Source organism: Pholis gunnellus (assembly GCF_910591455.1).
Source record: "Pholis gunnellus genome assembly, chromosome: 7".
Lineage (NCBI taxonomy): Eukaryota > Metazoa > Chordata > Actinopteri > Perciformes > Pholidae > Pholis > Pholis gunnellus.
In genome coordinates this window covers 17369896-17390465 of record NC_136533.1, presented here as the reverse complement: position 1 = coordinate 17390465, position 20570 = coordinate 17369896, and the positions used below count along the sequence as shown (strand labels likewise).

The following is a 20570-nucleotide window of genomic DNA, read 5'->3' as shown; positions in this document are numbered from 1 at the left end:
TCGGTTTCCAATTCATGCCCAAACTGTGAGCCTCATTCTCATCAGTGTCTTTCATAGAGCTGAGGGTGGTTCAGCAACCGGTGTCCGATTGGTCAAATGCTGCACACCCATACACATTTAGTAATCCTGAACTGACCTTTTTCTGCTCATGTTTTTGGAAAACCAGAAACAATTGTGCCAAACTGGTACTGAAGAGTGCTTTTGTTTTACTACCCATGTAAGAACTTATCTTTTAATTGAATATTTCCAGAATGTAGTATCTCATCTGAATGGGTTTCTCAACATCCGTCTTCATAAACAAAAAAACCCTGCTGATCAAAAACAGTTTGAGTGTGTTATTGAATTTTTGCAAATGAAATCCTGCATGTCATTAAATAATTATTCAGTGCAGCTCCAAATACTCCACATCAGCTTTTAATGAATTTACACCATCACACACACACATACGGATTTACTACGCAGCCCAGGAAATTCAAATAGGCACAAAACTCTAAATGGTTTCCATATTTGCTCTTCATTACCATGCGGATGAGGTCTCAATATCTATGCCATACAGAAATAGTGCTGTATTTTATTTTTATCACAACCCAACTACATCTGTGCAACATGATAGAAATTAATCAAAAGAAAGAGGAGAGTTCTGTTGTTTTCCTTGTTTGTTTGCTTCTTGTGAGGATTTCAGTAACGTAGATAATTAGTTATTGTTGGCAAGGCTCATGTGTGTAATGTAAACCAGGTATGAGATCAGCAGATGTCTTATTGTTGGAAGAAACAAAAGAGGCTTTCTCAGTGTAGCGTGTGCACAGAGAGACACACACAGAACGTGCAAACTCCACCCTAAAAATGATGCTGACCACCACGTTAATTACAAAGCATTTCTCCCATCAGGCCCTGCTCCTGACATGCCATTAATCACAGATGCTCTCCCCTCCTCTTCTGCTATCGATTGGTATAATTATGACTCTGCTCTGTATTTGTTTTCTTCCAACTTTTTTTCTGATCCTCTCACTTCATCCTCAGCTTCTGCTCTCTTCCTCTTCTCCCTTTGCTTCCTTCCTCTCTGCTTCATCCTTGTCTTTTTTTTCTCCCTGTTCTTCACCTTTTCATGGTCGGTAAAGATTTATGATGATTGCGATATTATCCTTCTAACAGCTCACGTAAAATTTGCCCAGCATTAAATCAAACATTCACATAAAAACAGCGACATAATGATCTTCCCCTTTCCCTATACTACATCATCATCTCTGCCTCACTCTCCGTCTCTGTATTTTTCAGACGAGTCCAATCTGAAGATGAACAGTGTGGACCACATCCCCCAGACCTTGGCCAGTCACATCCGTCTCCCGGTGGAGTCTCAGCCCCAGAGTCTGCAGGGAGGCAGCATCACGCAGCACGGAGCGGATATGCTGAAGCCGGACCCCAGGGACACCTTCTACAGCAGTAAATCTAACAGTCATCGTTTCAGGCTGTCCTCATTCTGATTTTCTGGCCTGTCATTTTTCTCTATCTGACTGATTGACTGTCTGCCTCACAGTCTCTCTGGCTGTCAGTTCAGCTGTATTCAGACTCTTGTCATTTCGTCTGGCTGGCTGTGTTCCTCTTTTTGTGTGTTTTCCTCCTCGTTTTGTCGTTGCCTTGATCATCTCCCAGCGTTCTGACTCTTAAGTTGGTCGAAAGCAGAATTCCATATACACATTTGTTTGTGCCAGATCTCAAATATGTAGCTCTCTTTCTCCTCCTCAGCTCCTATGATCAGCCCCTCCCGACTGGAAAATGTTCTACCGGCGTGTCTCTACTCGCCAACATATGTTGTCAAAGATTTTCCCATCGCCAGATACCAGGGTCTGCAATTTGTAAGTCACCTTCCCCCTGGGTCAGAAAAAGACCTGCAGCCATTTTCAACATTGCTTCTTTGCTTTCACTCTGATATAGACAGAATTTTAGACCATATTTTAAGAACGTCATTACATGTTTTAAAAATGCATAAAAACCTGTAAATATTTGACGCAAGCACTGCGCACTAACACATTCACAGTATAAGTGATTATTTTTCGTCATAGACACAGATTCTGTGTACTCGTATCATGACGAAGGCTAAGACTAGACTTATACGTTTTGTTTGAATTAAGGTTATTAAAGTAGAATATATATCTATTAAACGTAATTTCAACGTCAAATTGCTTAGTCGGCCTGTGTGAGAGAGTGAGTTCTTACTAAAATTAGACCTATGTGCTCACCCGAATTACTATGAATATCATGACAGTATCATTTTAACTTGCTTAAAAGTATGCCCTTGCATAATATTCAGATCAACTGGCTAGAGAAGAAAAGAGCAGCGAAGCTAGGTCTATGCTGGTTTGGTCATCACAACTGCATCTCTCCTGTTGTATCAGAACACATTGAGGAAGCACGAGGGAGGCAGTGTTGAGCGCTGCTCCCCCCTTTAGGACAACAGGAGTTACTGCAGTGGCTGCAGAGAATAAGTGGAAATTAGATCCACATAACACAGCAAATCCATTTTAGATTTGACAGGAATCACTGTAGCAAACACAAAGCATGATGTAGAGCAAGCGGCTGATTTTGATTGAATGCCGGTATTAATATAATCCTTAAAGAATCTTGCTAAATGAAAATCAACCCCTTTTAGTGTTTTCTGAGGTTATTGAATTTTTGATTGACATTACATTTTTCTTTAGGTCTATCTGTCCTTCGTTTACCCAAATGACTTCACACGTCTCACCCACATGGAGCGAGAGAACAAGTGTTTCTACAGAGAGTCCCCTATCTACTTGGAGAAGTAAGGACATCATTGCCTTTATCGCTTGGAGAGCAAAGGGAACATTTGTCTCTGTCTTGTTTATATGAGCGAGTACACTGGTTATGCAGAATAACTGCTCAAGTGTCTGTGAATTTGATGGCGGTGATTCATTCGACCTCTCACTAAGAGATTAAGTTTATTATGCTGCAAGGCACATTGAAACGTCAACCTTCTTTTAATGCGCGGGGTTGTGTGTGTTAATGTGTGTGTTCATGGGTGTGCGCTGCCTCCTCTTGTGTCTGCCAGGTTTGGTTTCTACAAATATATGAAGATGGATGAGGAGGAAGATGACAGACCGTTCTTCTTCCCTAACCCAGATGGTAAACTAATAATGAACCGACACACACTTACACACATACTGTATATACAGACATGTACTATACACACAATGTCTTTGTAACTTTGTGTTGTTGTCTCCAGATTTCTTAGATGAAGAGGAGGTGGTAGATGTGGAGGACGAGGAAGAGATCGTTGGCACACAGTCACCCAAGAAGCCCTCTCATCCCAGCCAGACCAGCCACACCTCCTACCCCTCCCATCAGCGCTCAAAGCCTGCGCCAACACCAGCAGGTAGAGAGAGGGGAGAAGAGGAGGCGGACCCTAATGAAGAGGAGGAGGGAGCTGTCAACAGTATCATACACCGAAGAGAAAGGAGACATTTCCCTCACAGAGATGTACAGATTGGAAGGGAAGTGGATAGAGACTGGGGAAGAGATCACACAAACATGAGACAGGACGTCAGGAAGGGACCCGAAGAGCTCCATACCATGGTGCTTCAGCCTGACACGGACAGTGTAGTCCGCGGTCGCTCCCTGACTTGGATCCGCACCGGTCCTGCAGAGTTGAGCCCTGGCAGGAAAGGAGGAGGAACGGGTGGCGGGGGAGGAGAGAAGGGAGCTGAAACACTGCCGAAACTGAGCAAGTCTTCACTCCTTTTCCCCCAGAAGTCCTCCCTCTCGGCCCTTGCCAGCCGAGCCAAGCAGATCCTCAGCAACTCCGCCCATGGTAACAACCTCCACGATGACAACCACAAGCTCGCTGGAAACAAGAAGGAGAAGAAGGACGAGAACAAGATCTACATCACCAGGCCTCGACCTGCCAAGGAGCGGGAGAAGGACAGGGAGAGGGAGAGGGAGCAGCGTCGAGAGAGGAGGGAGGAGAGGGCATCTCGCCACCCTAGAGAGGTGTTCCCGGGGGTCTTTCTGTACCAAACTGGGAAGACCACAAGGCTGGTAAACCTGGGAGCCAAAGGAGGAGGCATGACAAGAAGTAGAAGTCTTGTTAGTGCCCCTCAGCTCTGGCCCAACCCCCCTACAAAAGAGGGTAAGACATTTCCACACAATGGAAGCATCAACATGCGGGATGAAAGTGTACAGAAGTCTGTCAACAGGGCAGCAGGGGCAAATCAACCGGAGAAAAGCAAGAGGAAAGGGGAGCACCGGGATTTAAAGACTACCGTCACTGCTGATGTACCCAGCAAAGGTGACCCGCTAACCCCTCTGTCCCATCATCAAGATCCCCCTCCAGTTACCCAGCAAAGGTTAAACGCCACAGAAAACACACTCCAAGGTCAAGCACGGGTCACCTCTTACCTCAGGACCTCCGAGATCACAGAGTCCCATCAGCAGCCCGACCCGGACCCCAACCCGCCAGAACTGGGCCAGGACACAAGCCGCTCTAATCCTGACCCTGACCCCGAGCCAGAACCGGAGGAGGGCGAGATGTCGGACTACAGCTACGAGGAGGTCGAGGCTCGGCCGGGTTGGGCAGAGGAGAGCATCAACTGGCAGAGGACCTTCTCAGTCAATCCGATGGACTTTGAGCTGCTGCGCTCTGACTGGAATGACCTGCGCTGCAACGTGTCTGGCAACCTCCAGCTGGCAGAGAGTGAGGTGGTGGACGTGCTGGCGCAGTACATGGAGAAACTCAACGAACGCAATGGAGGGTGAGGATCAAGGGGGAGGCAATGGGTATAATGTGAGACTAAAAGGCTGCTTATGTTTCCCTGCAACCTTTTAAGTTCAAATATCCTTATCCCCATATTCCTTATGCTAAGCATTATCTGAAGCAAGAAGCCATTTCACTGAGAACATAGTGGTCATGCCCCGGTGCTTTGACTTCATGTTAGCAGTCCTTACAAACATCGATGTCATTTGTGAAACGTAGCTTGGCCACTGTTTTCATTTTCTTCCCAAATCACTCCATGCTGACTTCACTCTCTACAGAACATGTGTAGCCACTTTTTTTTTAGGTAAAAAAATAATGAATCCAGTTCGGAGAATAAAATAAGTAATTGTGTTCTGTATTTGCATCCGCTCTCTTTCTTCCATGTCACTTTCGATAGCTTTTTTTTTTCTGTCTTTGCCGCAGGATCTACACCCTGCTGCGAATTGTCAACGTTGAGAAGCGGCGCGACTCGGCGAGAGGGAACCGTTACCTCGTGGAGCTGGAGCTAATGGAGAGAGGCCGCAGCGTCGTCCGTCTGTCAGAATACATTTACCTTCTGCTCCATCGCAGCAGGCAGGGTGAGGAAAGTCTAGAGAACACCGACTTCGCTCCGGCCTCGGCACCGGCCTCGGCCCCGTCAGCTGCCACGTCCAGCCTCGACACCCCACCTCCACCTCCCCCTCCCTCAACCAGGTCCCCCGTCCGGCCCGGAGCGACCCCCTGGAGCACCGCTTATGCTAAGCCTCTGCTCTGCCAGCCGGTCATGCTGCAGTGGAGGAAAGATGTCATGGTGCACTTTGTGGTGCCAGGTAAGTCAAAAAGGGGGACTTTGGTTAACTTTCAAAACTGAATCGACAGTATTGAAAGTAAAATAAATAAATATTTTCTTTGATCCCTCTACTTTTCCCTTTGTTCTTACTGTCCTTCAGTGAAAAACCAGGCTCGCTGGGTACAGCAGTTCATCTCTGACATGGAGAATCTTCATCTCCAGACAAAGGACGACAATTTCAACATCATAATTGTCGACTTTGAGAGTGAAGACATGGACGTGGAGGAGGCACTAAGAGAGAGCAGTGTACCAAGGTGTGTGTGTGTGTGTATATAACACAATCAGCCCTGTGTATCAGGACGTTAAGTGCATTTTGAAATATTTTAGAATATTTCCAAATGTGTACGTTTTTCTTTTGACAGATATGAGTATCTAAGGAGAGAAGGGAACTTCGAGCGCTCAGCGGGACTGCAGATCGGAGTGGACACTATTGAGGTTAGAGAAACACACACACAGAGGCAAGACAACAATATGCTAGCTGACAGGAAAAAGACACTCACTGAAGGTCAGCCACTCACACTGACCGCATGACCTTTTCTGACGGACGGACAGAAAGAACACTCATGCATAATGAATACATAACTGCTTGGCCAGTCTGTCATGGGCTGTGGATCTCGCCCCTTACCTCCGAGCCTCCTCCTGCTTCCCTTCGCCCTCTCCCACAGAGCCCAGCTGTGGCTGACAGGGAATCGCTTAGACAGTTAGCTGCATTTCCTCTGTCATGTGTATGCCATCGCTGTCACATCCATTCCCTTTCACAGGTTATTTGTGTGCATGTGCCCTTACGCCGCTTTCTGGCTGTCTCGCTGTCACACACGCGCATGCACACTCACCCACCCAGGGGTGTGGAGCGGCAGGAAGTATGGACAGACGTTGATCCGTCAGTTGAGTGTCAGTTGAGTGTCAGGGCTGTCGCGGCGGGATGACAGGGCCGTCACTCATGTCTGAATGACCTGCAGGCTCTGGAAGTGAAGACTTCTCCACTGATGCTGAGCCCGGACGTCTCCACTTCCTTTAATCCTAAAATCCTGCATTATTCGAATGCGAACAACATACAGCTCATACACAGACTTCTTCTTCAACATAAGATTTAGACATTATTTAGATGTAATGAATTTGTGCGTTTGTTTGTTTGTGTTTCCCCTTGCAGGATAGTCACAGCATTGTGTTCCTGTGTGATCTGCACATCCACTTCCCTTTCAACATCTTGGAAAGCATCAGGAAGCACTGTGTGGAGGGACGCCTTGCTTTTGCTCCAATTGTCATGAGACTCGGCTGCGGCAGTTCGCCACGGGAGCCTGATGGTAACGCACAACAAAACACACACGCGCGCACCGTTACACGCGTGCAGGCACACGTCTGCGCACATACAGGAATAATCACACTCGCGTATCAACATGGTTTTCAAGTTTTTGCAGTTTCACTCGTCACTCAGACTCATTCCCCAGTTCCAGACAGCTACTTTACATTCATAATACAGGTTTTCAATTGACATGCATAATAAAGGCTCTTGCATCAGAAGCACATACTTGCACTGCAATTTCGTGCAATGGGACCAGTTTTTCCTTTTAACTTACTTTTTGTTCTTTCCACAGGTTACTGGGAGGTGAACGGCTTTGGCCTGTTTGGAATCTATAAGTCTGATTTTGATAAGATTGGAGGGATGAACACAGAGGAATTCAAAGACCGCTGGGGTGGAGAGGACTGGGAGCTGCTGGACAGGTAACCCAGCAACAAGCCAACACAGTAGCCCTGCAATGAATACTATTGGAGGGCTACAGAGTTATTCTTTGTTAAGACTGCATTAGAGCAATATTAACATTTGAAGTTGTAGTTAAATTGTTTAATCATTATATGCTTTTTAATGGTAGTTGTGTTGTACAGAAGCTTATACGATTGTTGCCACCTCCTGTATATTATAAGTCATTACTGTTAGGATACAATATTTATATTTATGTGTTGGATTGTCTCTGTTGTACCTCAGGTGTATACGGTGTATCCTCTGTTAAAGCAATGAAGGTGGATTGTGTGCACATACAAGTGCAGGACAAAAACAGCAGGAGGAACGGAGATAGTCTGCACAATGAATATTGCAAGCTCTCAGTGTTGAATGTTTTGGCCAGCAAGGTCTTTAAATATTCAGTGTGTGGAAATGTCTTCTTTCACTTACATCAAGAAAGGCTGCTGCTTTCAAAACGTGTTGCAATTATGAGCTGAATTTGGGGTATATAAGCGGCCAGATGGATAATTCAGCAATTAAAACTAAAACGATCTGCCTGTTTAGATACCACCCAGATGTAGGTTGGGTAAATTGACACTTTAATAAAATAAGAAAAAACAAGTTTTATCAGATTACAGGCCACAGTTCTTGTTCTTCAGGATTTTGAACACGGCCCAGGAACAGTTGCTAAGGCTGTTAACTCAATATTTCCTCCACGACATTGAAAAGAACCCAGTTTTAACCCGGTGTTCCTCCCTCCCGCCCCCTCTAGGGTACTGCAGAACGGTTTGGAGGTAGAGAGACTGCGTTTGAGGAACTTCTTTCACTACTACCACTCCAAACGAGGCATGTGGAACGCCCAGAACAAGAAAACTCCAAAGGGATAGCGCCCCCTTCTGGTCTGAGGATTCTGAATCTACCTGCAAATCCACTGTGTGTGAGAGAGAGAGAGAGAGACCTGTGGGAGATCGCTCACTGCCTGAACTCTGCCTTTATTTGAAACAGGCTCCTTTCAGGGATGCCTCTGCTTCTACATCAGCCCCTCCTGTATACTTGTGTGTACGAGGAAACCGAGTCGAAATCTGAACTTTACAAGCGAGCCGTTTACGCAGATAGACCTGAGTCATCACTTTGCCTCACTGACTGAACTACTGTACAGAGAGAAGGGAGGTATTTTTGTTCTCCTTCTTCTCTGTCTATTTTTTGGTGCAATGTTTTCAGACAGACTGGAAAGCAGCTGTTTGTGTGTGCGTGCGAGTGTGTGTGTGTGTGTATGCGTGGGTGTGTGTATATATATATATAGGTGTATGTGAGTGTGTTGCCGCTTGTGTGTGCTTATGATGTCAGAAAGCACCTTTTTTCTAACAAGGAGACGTGAAGACAACCTAAGATCTTTTTTTTCTAACACGCTCTCGTGTGAGGGCCCAATAGAATGTGTGTCAACATGTTATTCAGATAGATTCAGACATGGTGGCGTAGATCGAGTCGTAGAGGAACTTTGTCTTTGGTAAAATAGTTTCTAAATACATCAACTTCTACCTGTTGGATATAATTATGACCGAGGTGCTGACGTTCTCCTGATACCTGATATTACGAAACAAAGAATCAGAGAAGCCCTTTTCCAAACAGATAATGATGGATTTGGCATCTTTATATCTCTTTCTGTCCCTCTCTCTCCCTCTGTGTCTCTTTTATCTTCAAGGCATTGCGTTGCCATGCAAATTTGTGTATTTGAGGTTTACGTACTACACCCGTAATAATGCTAGCTATCGGTTAGGACTTATTTCATTTAGTTTCATTAACTAAAGTTTGTTCTGCTGTTATTTTTTATTTATTTGTTCTGACTGAGTGTGGATGCACTAACATTTGTGGTGCTATTTTCTGTTCTAAAACACTGAATTTGTGAACAGTTTACACATTTGAACTCTACTGACGGTATCCTCCATTCCCTCCACATCTCTGACCTCATTGTCAACTGGAACATAAAACTGTAATAGGAGGGAAGCAGAGGACAGCAGCAGCTTTCTGACATTTGATTTCACGTTGTCACACCATTGTATGAAGCATTTTCTTAGCTGAAAGTTGCAATTTAAATCTTGGATTTGAGGGATTAAACTCTGTCTCTCATATTAGAATACCACCGAGACAGGGGATGCTTAGCTATCGAGAAACATCGACACTCTTCTTTTAAGCTTGTATAAAGCTCCAACAGAATGGAGACCACTTCATGTGTTGGACACAATGTGGCAAGGCATGGCTGTTTCACAAATGTGTGCCTTTATTAGGGTTTGGCTGCAGGCAGTTTTTAAACTACTTTAACGACAGAAGAGGGCAGGGACAGACAAGAAATATACGGTTATTTATCAGCAGGCTGTAATGTCATTGTAAATTCAGATGAACTGTAAAAGAAGGAAACATGGTTCCCTTCAGTGGATTACAGACGTGTCGGAGTGTTTGTTGAATTACCTTAGAAGCAGGAAGGAGTGGTCTTTGCAAGCCAGTTGCCCTGTTGGTGAGAAACACAGAGATGCTACTAATGACTACTGAGTGAAATCAGGAGGTGTGATGGAGACTCACTGGCAGCTGCAGTCCAGCAGGACCCCACCTGCTCCCATTAGTTTTTTGGCTGGAGGCCGGGCTCCTAATGCCTCTGTTTATGCAACATGGTACTTATATTGATGGAGAGTGGCTTGAGGGCTCAAGGCTGGACACACATGTGGAAGACAGTTAATGATCTGTTGTTGACTATATGATTGTCAAAATGCCCTCCAAGACCCTTTCTTTGCCTCTACAGGAAGAGGGTCTACTGTACGTCATTTAACACTGACATGGGACTATTTAAAGAACAAAATAATCGCATTAAATATAATACTATATATGTGTATATATATATATATATATATATATATATATATATATGTATATATACATATATACGAAACATAAAAATGAAAAATAGGAATATACATTCCAAGGTAATTTCTGTGAAATTGTTTTGTAGAGAAAAGGTTTTAAGAATGTATTGTACTTTTATTTTAATTTGTTGGTTTTTTTTGCAAATAAAATTTTATGCTTACGTCCAGGTAATTTTTCAGATGTTTTTTCTTTTTTTTCTTTGTTGTGTGTTACTTTTGTAAGACATTTGTGAAACATATCACCTACAACATCTCTATTGCTGATCTGACCACATGGTGGTGCTCCACCCATACATACATACCTGCAGACTTACAGCGGTTGCATGGCTTCAAACGCATGAAAATGACTAAAGGATATACATATTTAGAGCAGGGGCTGGGTTGATTCGGTGTTGGAGAAAAGACTCAATATGGCCGAGTAGACAGACGAGATGAACATTGCTAGTGTGCAAAGTCCCCTTCCTACACACTCACAAGCATGTCTCTGATCATTTGCTTTATGCAAACAATTCAACCATTCTTAACCAAATATGAGAAGCTCATTTTGATCATTCCAGTTAGGTGCATGATGGGGCTTTTTTTTATCCAGCAAAGTGTTCAAAACTCACTGTGTTTGTAACAAATCAATACAATTCACTATACAGCTTACAAGCAGTGAATGTGGCTCAAAACTCTGATTGACATGTGTGTTTTACAAATTATAAAAACTTATATTCTGCAAGATTAAGTGATGTTTAAATTGATTCCTCAAAGTACATTTTGCTGAGATTTGAACAGGCCCTGATTCACTTTTATTACTAGCTACAAATGCAAAGTAAATATGAAACCATGTCAAAAACCCCTCTTTAACCCTCTGAGGCTGACATCATCCAGTTGCTCATTTGAAGTTATATTGATGTAATATCACATTCATTGTGTTTTATGACCAATGCAGAGATAAAAGCAAACATTATGGAACCTAATATTTTGAACTCCAGCAGAGCTCTAATGTTTTCAGGATCACATTTCATTATTTGCAGATTTTTTGTTTTGAGTTGTTGATCCCCCCCCCCCCCCCCTCCTGTTTGCCACTTTTGCTCTGTGGTGGTCTCTGCCCTGAGCATGAACGCACACAGAGATCATGAGGTAAACGCTGTCCACACTAGAACTACATGAGGTCTGGATGAGGCAAGTGCTAACCTCCTATGATCTCCTCCAAGCCCTGTGTGTCTTCTGATCTCATTTAGAAAGGTTTTTGACTAACTAGACTGAAAGGTTTACTCCCTACTCAGTTCCTCTGAATGAGTGATTCATAGACTGTGATGATGTAGGAGTGTGTGTGTGTGTGTGTGTGAGTGTGTGTGTGTGTGTTTGAGAGTCACTTTTTCCACTTTAAGTACATATATTATGTATTCTAACATCCAGGTCTGTATATGTGCAAGAAAACATTCATTACAGCCACTTTCACAATGTGTTGCAGTCTCACATGCATGCAGGTTGAGTGTTGGGCCCTAAACCGATTATGTAATAATGTTGGACTCTGTCCCAGTGGAGGCACACCCTGCCTGTCTATGTGAGTGTGGAGTGATGAGAAGCAGGTAGTCACAGCCCTCTTCAACGTGTTTGCTTTATTTTACTTCAAGCATGTTACAGCACCTCACCAGAAACAACAAACAGGGCCGCACGGCTCTCTAAAAACTGAAGTTTCGTAAGAGGATTTGCTCAAAGTTTGTTTTTAAAAGACCTGGCACTTTTTCGTCATTACCTCTGCTAAATTGGTACTGAATGAGCACAAAGTAGTGGACTGGGTACAAATCATATGAGCCACAACACATTTTCTTAGTTGAAACTCTTAAAAATAAAAATAAATAAATAACATGTACTTATTTAAGCTATTTCAACACATCTGTCTTCTTTACAATCCCAAATAAGCTTTTAAAGTGCATTTTCAGTGAAAACGCTAAGCCTAATCAAAGTAAACACTACTCCACCTCTTACGTTATTACCACGGGCTTTACAGATTCGATTTCTGTTTCAGACTGCAGGTGAGGGATTAGCTAATGTGCAGGCAGCAAGCCAGGTCCCTCAGAGTCAACACGAGGAAATAACTCAAGTCTGCTTGGTGTGCTTGCGTGTTTAGTTCCAGGTAACTAACCAGAAGAATTTCCCCATTCCATTTAATATGTCATGGATAAATCAAAGTTCATGTAGTATAATTGGTTGTAATATTATAATAAAGACTAGAACACACGTGTAAAACAGTTGAAGCTATTACACGGATTTGTGTGAATGTGTATAAAATAAGTATGTTACTCGAGCAAGAAAGCAAATATCCTGCAGACATATCTGGGTCACACATGATACGAGGAATTTGGTTTGATGCTCGTCTGACGCAAAACAAAGTTTACTTGTTCTCCCAAATCCAGGAAACATTTGGATCGGGTCCTGATTGGCTGCCCGCAAAAGTCGGCCATCTCCTGATTGGTGCTCGAGCTGCTTCCGTGTTGTCATTCATCAACGGTCCCTCCTCGCGCACATCTGTAACTGAGCGTCTCCGACAGGCTGTTCCTGACCGAGCACCCGGGAACGGGAGAGCGATGAGGTAGTCTCGGACTTTTTCACGGATATTTACAGAAACGAAGAACATCTTTTATGTCTGTTGAGCGGCTAAAAGGTGACATGTTTTAACACACGAGCGCGGGTCTGGCTATATTCAGAGAGCGCGGAGGCACTTTATCGTGTTTTAACAGACTGTGGATCCCGGAGGAAAGTTTAAATCCCTGCGCTGTCCGGGGGGAAAGGTGAGACGGGTGCGACTTTAATTTCCCTCGGCAATCTCGTTTGTTTATGACAATATAGTTGTTGTTTTTTAACAACACGTTTGCTCGAAGGATTTTTATCTGCGCGTGCAATTGTGTTGCCCTGCACTGAACTCTGTTTAGCAGCATGTCTGGCAAGTGTGCCGCTGCGTAACCAGTTCGTCCAGCTCCGCGGGGAGTTTCGACTGCTGCTTGGTTGACTTCAGGTAAACCGTTGACAAGGTTTTCCGCTCCTCCAAAAAAACACTCCCTGCAGAAAGAGTTTCACAATAATGGCCGGTTTGAGCAACGTCCACATGAAAACCCTGGAGGACCTGACGCTGGACTCCGGCTATGGAGCGGGGGACTCCTGCAAATCCCTCAGCCTGTCCTCCTCCAAGTCCAACTCCCAGGCCTTCATGACGGCCCCTCACCGGGGCAACTGGTGGTACTACTCCGGCTCCATGAACAGCAGGAACAACAGCTGGGACACGGTCAACACTGTCCTCCCAGAAGACCCGGAGGACATCTTCTCCAAGTGTCCCCGCTTACCCGAGTTGGAAGAGTTCCCCTGGATGGAAGAGGACGTGGCCAAGATCCTTCGCAAAGTGGCCGGGAGTGGGAGCGCTAAAGGGGGGGCACCTACACCTGTGTTCTCTCCGGAGGCCGTGAGGCGGCTGTCCGCTCTCCTCCGCAGGGCTCTCATCCGCATCTCCAGAGAGGCTCAGCGGCTCAGCGTCATGCACTGCCGCTGCACGCGCTTCGAGGTGCAGAGTGCCATGCGGCTGGTGCTCAGCTGGGCCCTGGCTGACCACTGCGTCTCCGCTACGGTCAAGGCCATCTCCATGTACAGCATGAGCGCCGGGGAGCTGCTGAGGAAGGGCAAGTCCGCCCGCTGCGGCCTCTCCTTCTCCGTGGGACGCTTCTTCCGCTGGATGGTGGACACGCGCATCTCCGTGCGCATCCACGAGTACGCCGCTATATGCCTGACCGCGTGCATGGAAGCTCTGGTGGAGGAGATAGGAGTCCGGGTGCTGGTGGCCGAGAGGGGTCATTCAGGGCCGGATTCGGGGTCATGGGGCGCCCCAGTGAGCGCAGAGGCCCTCGAGGGGGTGGTGAACAATGACGCGGAACTGTGGGGAGTCCTGCAGCACTATGAGCACCTGATCTGTGGGAAGAACGCCAATGGTAAATATATTTAGAGTTTTTTTCAGTGCACTTAAACCAACATAATGTTCAGTTGTTCTGTGGGTTAATTGATTGAAATGGCAGCATTCACTGTATGTTTTTCTGTGTGGTGATAGATGTCAAAACACACCCCAAACTTTTTTTTTTTTTCTGTCCCGGTCACCACTTTCCACTCCCTCACAGTGTGGAAAAGGTGAAATGTGGCCTGCTGCTGGATACAATAGCAGCTCTTTGTGCGTGAGCGTTTGACGGACTCGTTGCTAATTTGACCTGTCAGAATAGGAAAACACTGAACAGAGGCATCAGATGCAAACAAAGAAGGTATTTTGCTGCTGACCAGGGTCGTACGAGGAGAAATTAACTGCAGGATTTCTTTTTGTTGAACAGCCAACTTCAATTTTTTATGACTTCAATTGACCAGTTACAAGATTGAGTCCTCACAAGTCACTCTTGTTCTAAGGTTGCAATGTGAGGTGCAGAGGGCCTTTCATGCACAGGCAGGAGGGCTTGTATGTTGACACAGCTCTCTGTTGAGGCGGACTTCACCGCTCATCCTCCTGCTGTGTTGGCTGCACTCCTTTCAAATCCTCCCCTTCTTCCATTTCCTCATCCCCGCTCTCCTCCCGTTGGACAAATCCCATTCACCCACCACCATCTCCACATATCTTCCATCTCTTCCTCCTCTCTCTTCCAGCACCAGCTGTGCATCCTGCTCCCCGTCCAGTTGTTTCCTCCACCCTCACATCCCTCTTCTATCAAACTCTCTCTACCTCCCCTCTTTATCGAACCCCAGGAGACTCATAGCTCTCTTTCCGTGGCTGCATTTGGCAGCCCAGCGTTGAGTTGATTCATGAGCTTGTGTTGGGACATTGTAACCAGCCTTTGTTTGTGGCCCACTACCAGCTCCCCGAAGCAGAGCTCTTCACTACAGCACAATGGCCTTTTGTTGTGTGACCGTGCAGCTTAGCCCAACACAGAGGGAGTGAAAACAAATGCTGGGGAAGCTGGGCATACACATCCATGTCCATACACATATACATAACAGAGAGAGAGAGAGAGAGAGAGAGAGAGAGAAAGCTAGCTTTTATGACAGGGCCGCAGGCTCACTGTTGATAAAAGTTAAGACGTTATGCAGGAGCACCTTTCTGTGCAAGCATTGGCATGTATGTGCAGAAGGGGTTAATGGCAACTTCCTAAAGGTCTGAGATCAGTTCAGCATCTAAAGCAAAGTAACCTGCATGCACACACGCATTCACTGATCCCTTACATTTCATATAATGTGCAGCTTCCACTGGTTTCTTCCCAATGTGCACTCGATTAAAGCCTGCAAGTGTTAAAAACAATAGAGTGCAGTGCATTGGACTTGCCATTATATGGCCATATGCTGGAGTTAGAGCTATTTCATTGCAAAATAAGTGAAAGAGCAGCTTTTGTTCCAGTATTTCACCGGATGTCTTTTGGTTGGGTCCTATTTTGGTGAGTTCAGTCATTGGTTTTGAAAGACGTGTGTGTGTGTGTGTGTGTGTGTGTGTGTGTGTGTGTGTGTGTGTGTGTGTGTGTGTGTGTGTGTGTGTGTGTGTGTGTGTGTGTGTGTGTGTGTGTGTGTGTGTGTGTGTGTGTGTGTGTGTGTGTGTGTAGCTTTTTATAGGCCCACGAGCGGGCTGTGCAAGCCACATACCCATACCCCCTCACCACCCTACCACCTGACACCCCACACCCTAAACCTTACTTTCCGCTGCCCCCCCCTCCCCTCCCCTCAGCCACCACAACCATCAGTGTAAACAAAAGCAAAGATCCGCTTATTCCGCTTTCAAACCAGATGGTCTCGGGACGGGAGGGTAGACTACTGATCATGTGGAAGGATACAGTCTGATAAATCCTCCTCCTTCTTGATTTCTCTCTGACTCTTTCTCTTTCTCAGGGGCTGGCCCACATCTGGAACTCTTTAAGTCGAAATGACTTCTTCGGCTCCAATAACAGTTCTGAAAACTCCCTCCCTCCCCTCCTCCTGCCCTCTCTTGCTCACTCTCGCTTTTGCCTCTCTCTCTCTCTCTCTTTTTTTTCTTTGCTATTGCGTTCACGTCCACTTCATCTTTATCTGTTTATTTCTTCTGGTCCACAGGGAGTGCATTAGAGGAACCCGGTTGTGATGTACCAGGATCTTATTCATTACTCATGCACACACTTGCACGAGCACATTCCCGTGTACACACACACACACACACACACACACACACACACAGACACACACACACACACACACACACACACACACCATGAAAACCCATTTAGTCTTCTTTGCATGGGTTCAAATGGCTCCACATCTCTGGTTGAACCCATTACACAGTGCCGCTATACAAACGAATCCATTTGTCATTCATTTCTCCTCACAAGGAAATAGTACAAGCTTCCTGGTATAAATTGTATTGATAGTGCTGTGGGGCATTTCAAAGTGCAGAGTAGTAGCTTTGCTAATGGACAGTGAAAGTGGCTCTGAAGTGAATGGTCTTTATGACCGGGACGCATGTGTCTGTTAAACTCTGGTCTGGCTGACGGATCAGTTTTAAGTTTTTGTGACACTTTCCAATGTTCTCAGAGAGTTTGTGTCTGTTTTTGTTTCCCAAGTTAGCTGTTTATGCAGTAATTGAATATATTTAGGTACTCAAAAATAGTGACTTGACCTTTATCAACAGTGCTAACTTCCAACAGCGTTGTGGAAGATTGTGGTTGGAAAGCGCTTGTGGCTTGAATCTGTACGACTGTATGAATCGGATGTGAGAGAGAGCATTCATGCTCAGCAAAATGTACCTGGATGAATAAACTTTGATTTGGTCCAGCACTAAAAATAAAGCAAAGTTCAGCTTCTCTGCTCCAGCTCTATAAAAGTAGTAAAAAAAAAGGAGGGCTGCACTGAGGGAGCAGGACACATGATTTGCTGCTCAGTATTTCCCTAAATATGTATTTAGCCCAGAAAGAGGCGTGGGAACAGTGGGCAGAAAGATGCAGGGAGAGCAGCCCAGCACTGTGGTCACACAGATGGGGAAACCAGCACTCTGAAAATACACTCCTTGCTCCACAAATCTGGAACCGGATCTAGTAGAGTTTTGGAAAACATATCAAGACATTAATATTATGGTGAGATAGACTTATGTTCATCCGATAGGCGGGCTGCAAAAAATGTGCAAGCATTAACTTCCAGCCTGTGTTTGGCCTGAATAACTGTACGGATGGATTTGGGTTAACCATGTGAGCGCCAATAGAAGGTCAGAGAGTGTATAGAGTTAAAACCATAAGTAATATAGCTTTAGTGTAATAAGGGTTAATCCGTCACAAATCACTACAATTTCTGTTTGTGTGTGTGTGTGTGAGAGTGTTTTTTCTGCGGGTACCACCTCAGGCGGCTACACACACACACTGATGGTCCATGTCAGTGTTTGCGCAGGCTTTTTGTCTGGTCCCAGCTGTAAAAACAGTGACCCATTAGAAGGCTGGTGTGCACATGTGTTTCAATGTGCTCATCTGCGGGTGCTTGAATGTAGTTGTGTGGGTTTTAGACTATTCTTGGAGAACCGTGAGTAATGCTTTTGCAGATATGACACCGCAAAAGATTTGTCAAGCTATTGCAAAACCAATGGCATCGATTCAGGAAGCTTGCATTGATTCCACATCCTATGACACGGGTCATTTAGTTTGTAAAATTAATAACAATAAAAGTCAAATAACACAGAAGGCTCACTCCCCTGGGTGTAGCCCGTCTTTACCCGCTCCTCTTTCTTTCTTTAAACCTCACAGTTATTATTTTGATCTCAAGCCACGCTCCTCCTTTTACATTACAGCAGCATGAGTCATGCTTCTTGACACTGTTTACAGTAAAGCACTGATAGGGAGGAAGTGAAGAAAGACGAGAATGACAGAAAAACGTCAATGGACACAAACAGAGACACAGAAATAGTGACCGCAAACTTGAAAACGTCTGTGCCTTTGCGTCCTGATTTATTCTTTCTAATCAGATCCTTGGAGAGTAGCGCTTGAGTCTACCCAGACAGAACAGAAGAGTTCAGATTGCTGTTGAGCCTCTTTGGCTTGTTTGAATTGGAAAAATGTGCAGCCAGTGTGTCACATGCGGTGCCACAGAGTCCTGGCTCTATGGTTCTGCAGGTAATCTGTCCTGCGCGTTGGTTTGGGGTTGCAGCAGGAGTATCTAATGAGGGAAGCAGGAGCACTGGCTGGAAAGATGGCTGGAATCTTGGACCAGGCAGCGTCGCGCATTGCCCGGACGCGTGCAATGGGTTTGTTGAAAGGAACCGCTGTGCATCCCATCATCTCGGCGTGAAGTCTGGCTTAGAGACAGCACTGCCACATGCACCTGTGTTGGGAGTCTGGCTCAGTCATTATCGAACTGAAATATGAAAATTCGGCTGAAGAGCCAACTTTGCTTGTGAGTGCACAGGCCAATCAGTGCGTATGCCTCCTTGGATCATGTTGGCCTTGGTTGCCACAAGTTACCAGACTTACAGATAATGATTCAACATTGGGTAATGTGTGAGACTGATGTTGAGGTGCAAGAGAAAATGATGTCTAACCTAGGTGCTTAGACAGAGTGAGGGGTGAGAATCAGGGCAAAAGGGTTGAGAAACATCGAGACTTTTCTTCACGTAACATTTAGCTCATGCAGCTCATGTTTTTTTTCTCCCACTGACTGAAATGCTGTGCTGGGGAAGCTCCGGGTCTGTCTGACCTTTACATCAAATACCACCAAAGACCTGTGTAAATGTCTGCTAAAATGTCCCGAGGCAGATATCAATTTGCTGAATGTAATAAAAAAGCTAGTTGTTTAAATACACCCAATGAATTACATGAGAACAATGTATTTGACTAGACAAAGTCTAGTTGCTCAATACGAAATATACAGTAATTATGACTAGAAATGCAGAAAAGATTGTACCCACCCTAGACATAAACCAAGGGCATGTCTGTAAGAAATCTGTCACTGCTCCAAAAAGACTATCCATCTTACAGCCACACCAGCCTCTCACTCAGTTATTTAGGACAGAAATGGTTTAATTAAGTGTTACAGCATATGGTGGTTTGCAAAGTAGGGCTGCACCCTGTTAGTCAACTACGATTTCTTTAGTCAATTAGTTGTATTACATGTCTTTTTCATGCTGAATGACTTCTAGAAACTTCTGAGCACATCTCTGGTAAACACAATATTTAAAGTGATGCTTCTGTGATTCTCTGTTTTATATATTTGTCGGTTAAATCTCCTCACTGTTTAGTCGTTGAGTTTCTTTTGGTCGAGCACAGCCCCATTGCAAAGAAAAAGACAGTGCAGTACTCCATTGCAGTTGTATAATTTGGTTGTTTCTGTGGCCATGCAGATCCGTTCCACCTTGCTTTTAAACATTTGTACGGAGCTCACAAAGAGTCAAGTCTCTGAGTATCTGTCAAACCACAAATCATCAGTTTTCCTGCTCCCCTGCCTTGAAAAATCAATGCCAACCATCACAATTCTAATTGCTAATAGGCATTAGCTGACATGCATCAGCCTTTCTGCCTGTGTGCTCATACAAAATAGCAGCCAGTCGCTGTAGTCAATACAGAACCATTTTGTGGGTGATTTGGTTGTAATATTTAATTACACATGAGCAGATCAGATGGGCAGACTGGAGGAGGAAGTGAGCAGAGAGAGAGCATGGACTGTGTAGTTTAAGTGGAAACAGATTTGTCTGACCAGGGATTGGAGATAAAAACCCCTCGCTGTGTTCTCTGTCGGAGGCACACCGACTGTGCTGGATGGAGCCATGGAGAGATAGAGCGTTTGATGGAGAGATGAAGCTGCAATCCCACACATCCTCTCTGATTGCGATCTCTATAGCCAGGGTGTGTGTGTGTGTGTGTGTGTGTGTGTGTGTGTGTATAGGTGTATTTGTGTGTGTGTGTGTGTGTGTGTATGTGTGCACCTCCATCAGTCGGCACTGAAAATAAAAAGGACACAACTTCTTTTAGATGTTCTTCAGCCAAGCTAGGAAAGTGATGTTTTTCCTTTCCCTTTACTTTCATGTCTAAACTGTTGTTTTTGTAAACGGGCTGAGAGAGGGAGCTTTTTGTGACGCTGTCAGTGACCTCTTTGTCCAGCGGAGTCAGAGCAGCCGTGTGTGGAGCCTGAATGGCGAAGCTCACGTATATCGCACTGGAAAAGCAAACACACCGGTCTGTAGACACAGTGTTGCACACATGACTCTCTCCTCCTCTGGTCACCTTTCGTCTTTTCACGCTCATGTACGGACAGATATCCATCACACACACTAGTGTACACACAAGTAGACTTGCAGGCATTTTGATTATTTATCTTACTGTCACTAAAGGTGATGTG

The 20570-nt window shown here is 45.1% G+C and overlaps 2 protein-coding genes across 2 annotated transcripts in view; both read left to right on the top strand.

Annotated features, from left to right (window-relative positions):
- The window catches only part of b4galnt4a (beta-1,4-N-acetyl-galactosaminyl transferase 4a), a 125397-nt gene extending 116343 nt beyond the window's left edge, over positions 1–9054 (top strand). The window contains exons 10-20 of the mRNA XM_079162459.1: positions 1276–1440; positions 1744–1853; positions 2697–2797; positions 3065–3138; positions 3239–4763; positions 5189–5574; positions 5695–5848; positions 5957–6029; positions 6745–6898; positions 7190–7316; positions 8087–9054. Of these exons, the coding sequence (XP_079018585.1) occupies positions 1276–1440; positions 1744–1853; positions 2697–2797; positions 3065–3138; positions 3239–4763; positions 5189–5574; positions 5695–5848; positions 5957–6029; positions 6745–6898; positions 7190–7316; positions 8087–8201 (2984 nt within the window). The 3' untranslated portion in view covers positions 8202–9054. The remainder of the gene's footprint in view (positions 1–1275; positions 1441–1743; positions 1854–2696; positions 2798–3064; positions 3139–3238; positions 4764–5188; positions 5575–5694; positions 5849–5956; positions 6030–6744; positions 6899–7189; positions 7317–8086) is intronic.
- Positions 9055–12772: 3718 nt separating this feature from the next.
- The window catches only part of abtb2b (ankyrin repeat and BTB (POZ) domain containing 2b), a 42839-nt gene continuing 35041 nt past the window's right edge, over positions 12773–20570 (top strand). The window contains 1 exon segment of the mRNA XM_079162914.1: positions 12773–14194. Coding sequence (XP_079019040.1) covers positions 13300–14194 — 895 coding nt within the window. The 5' untranslated portion in view covers positions 12773–13299.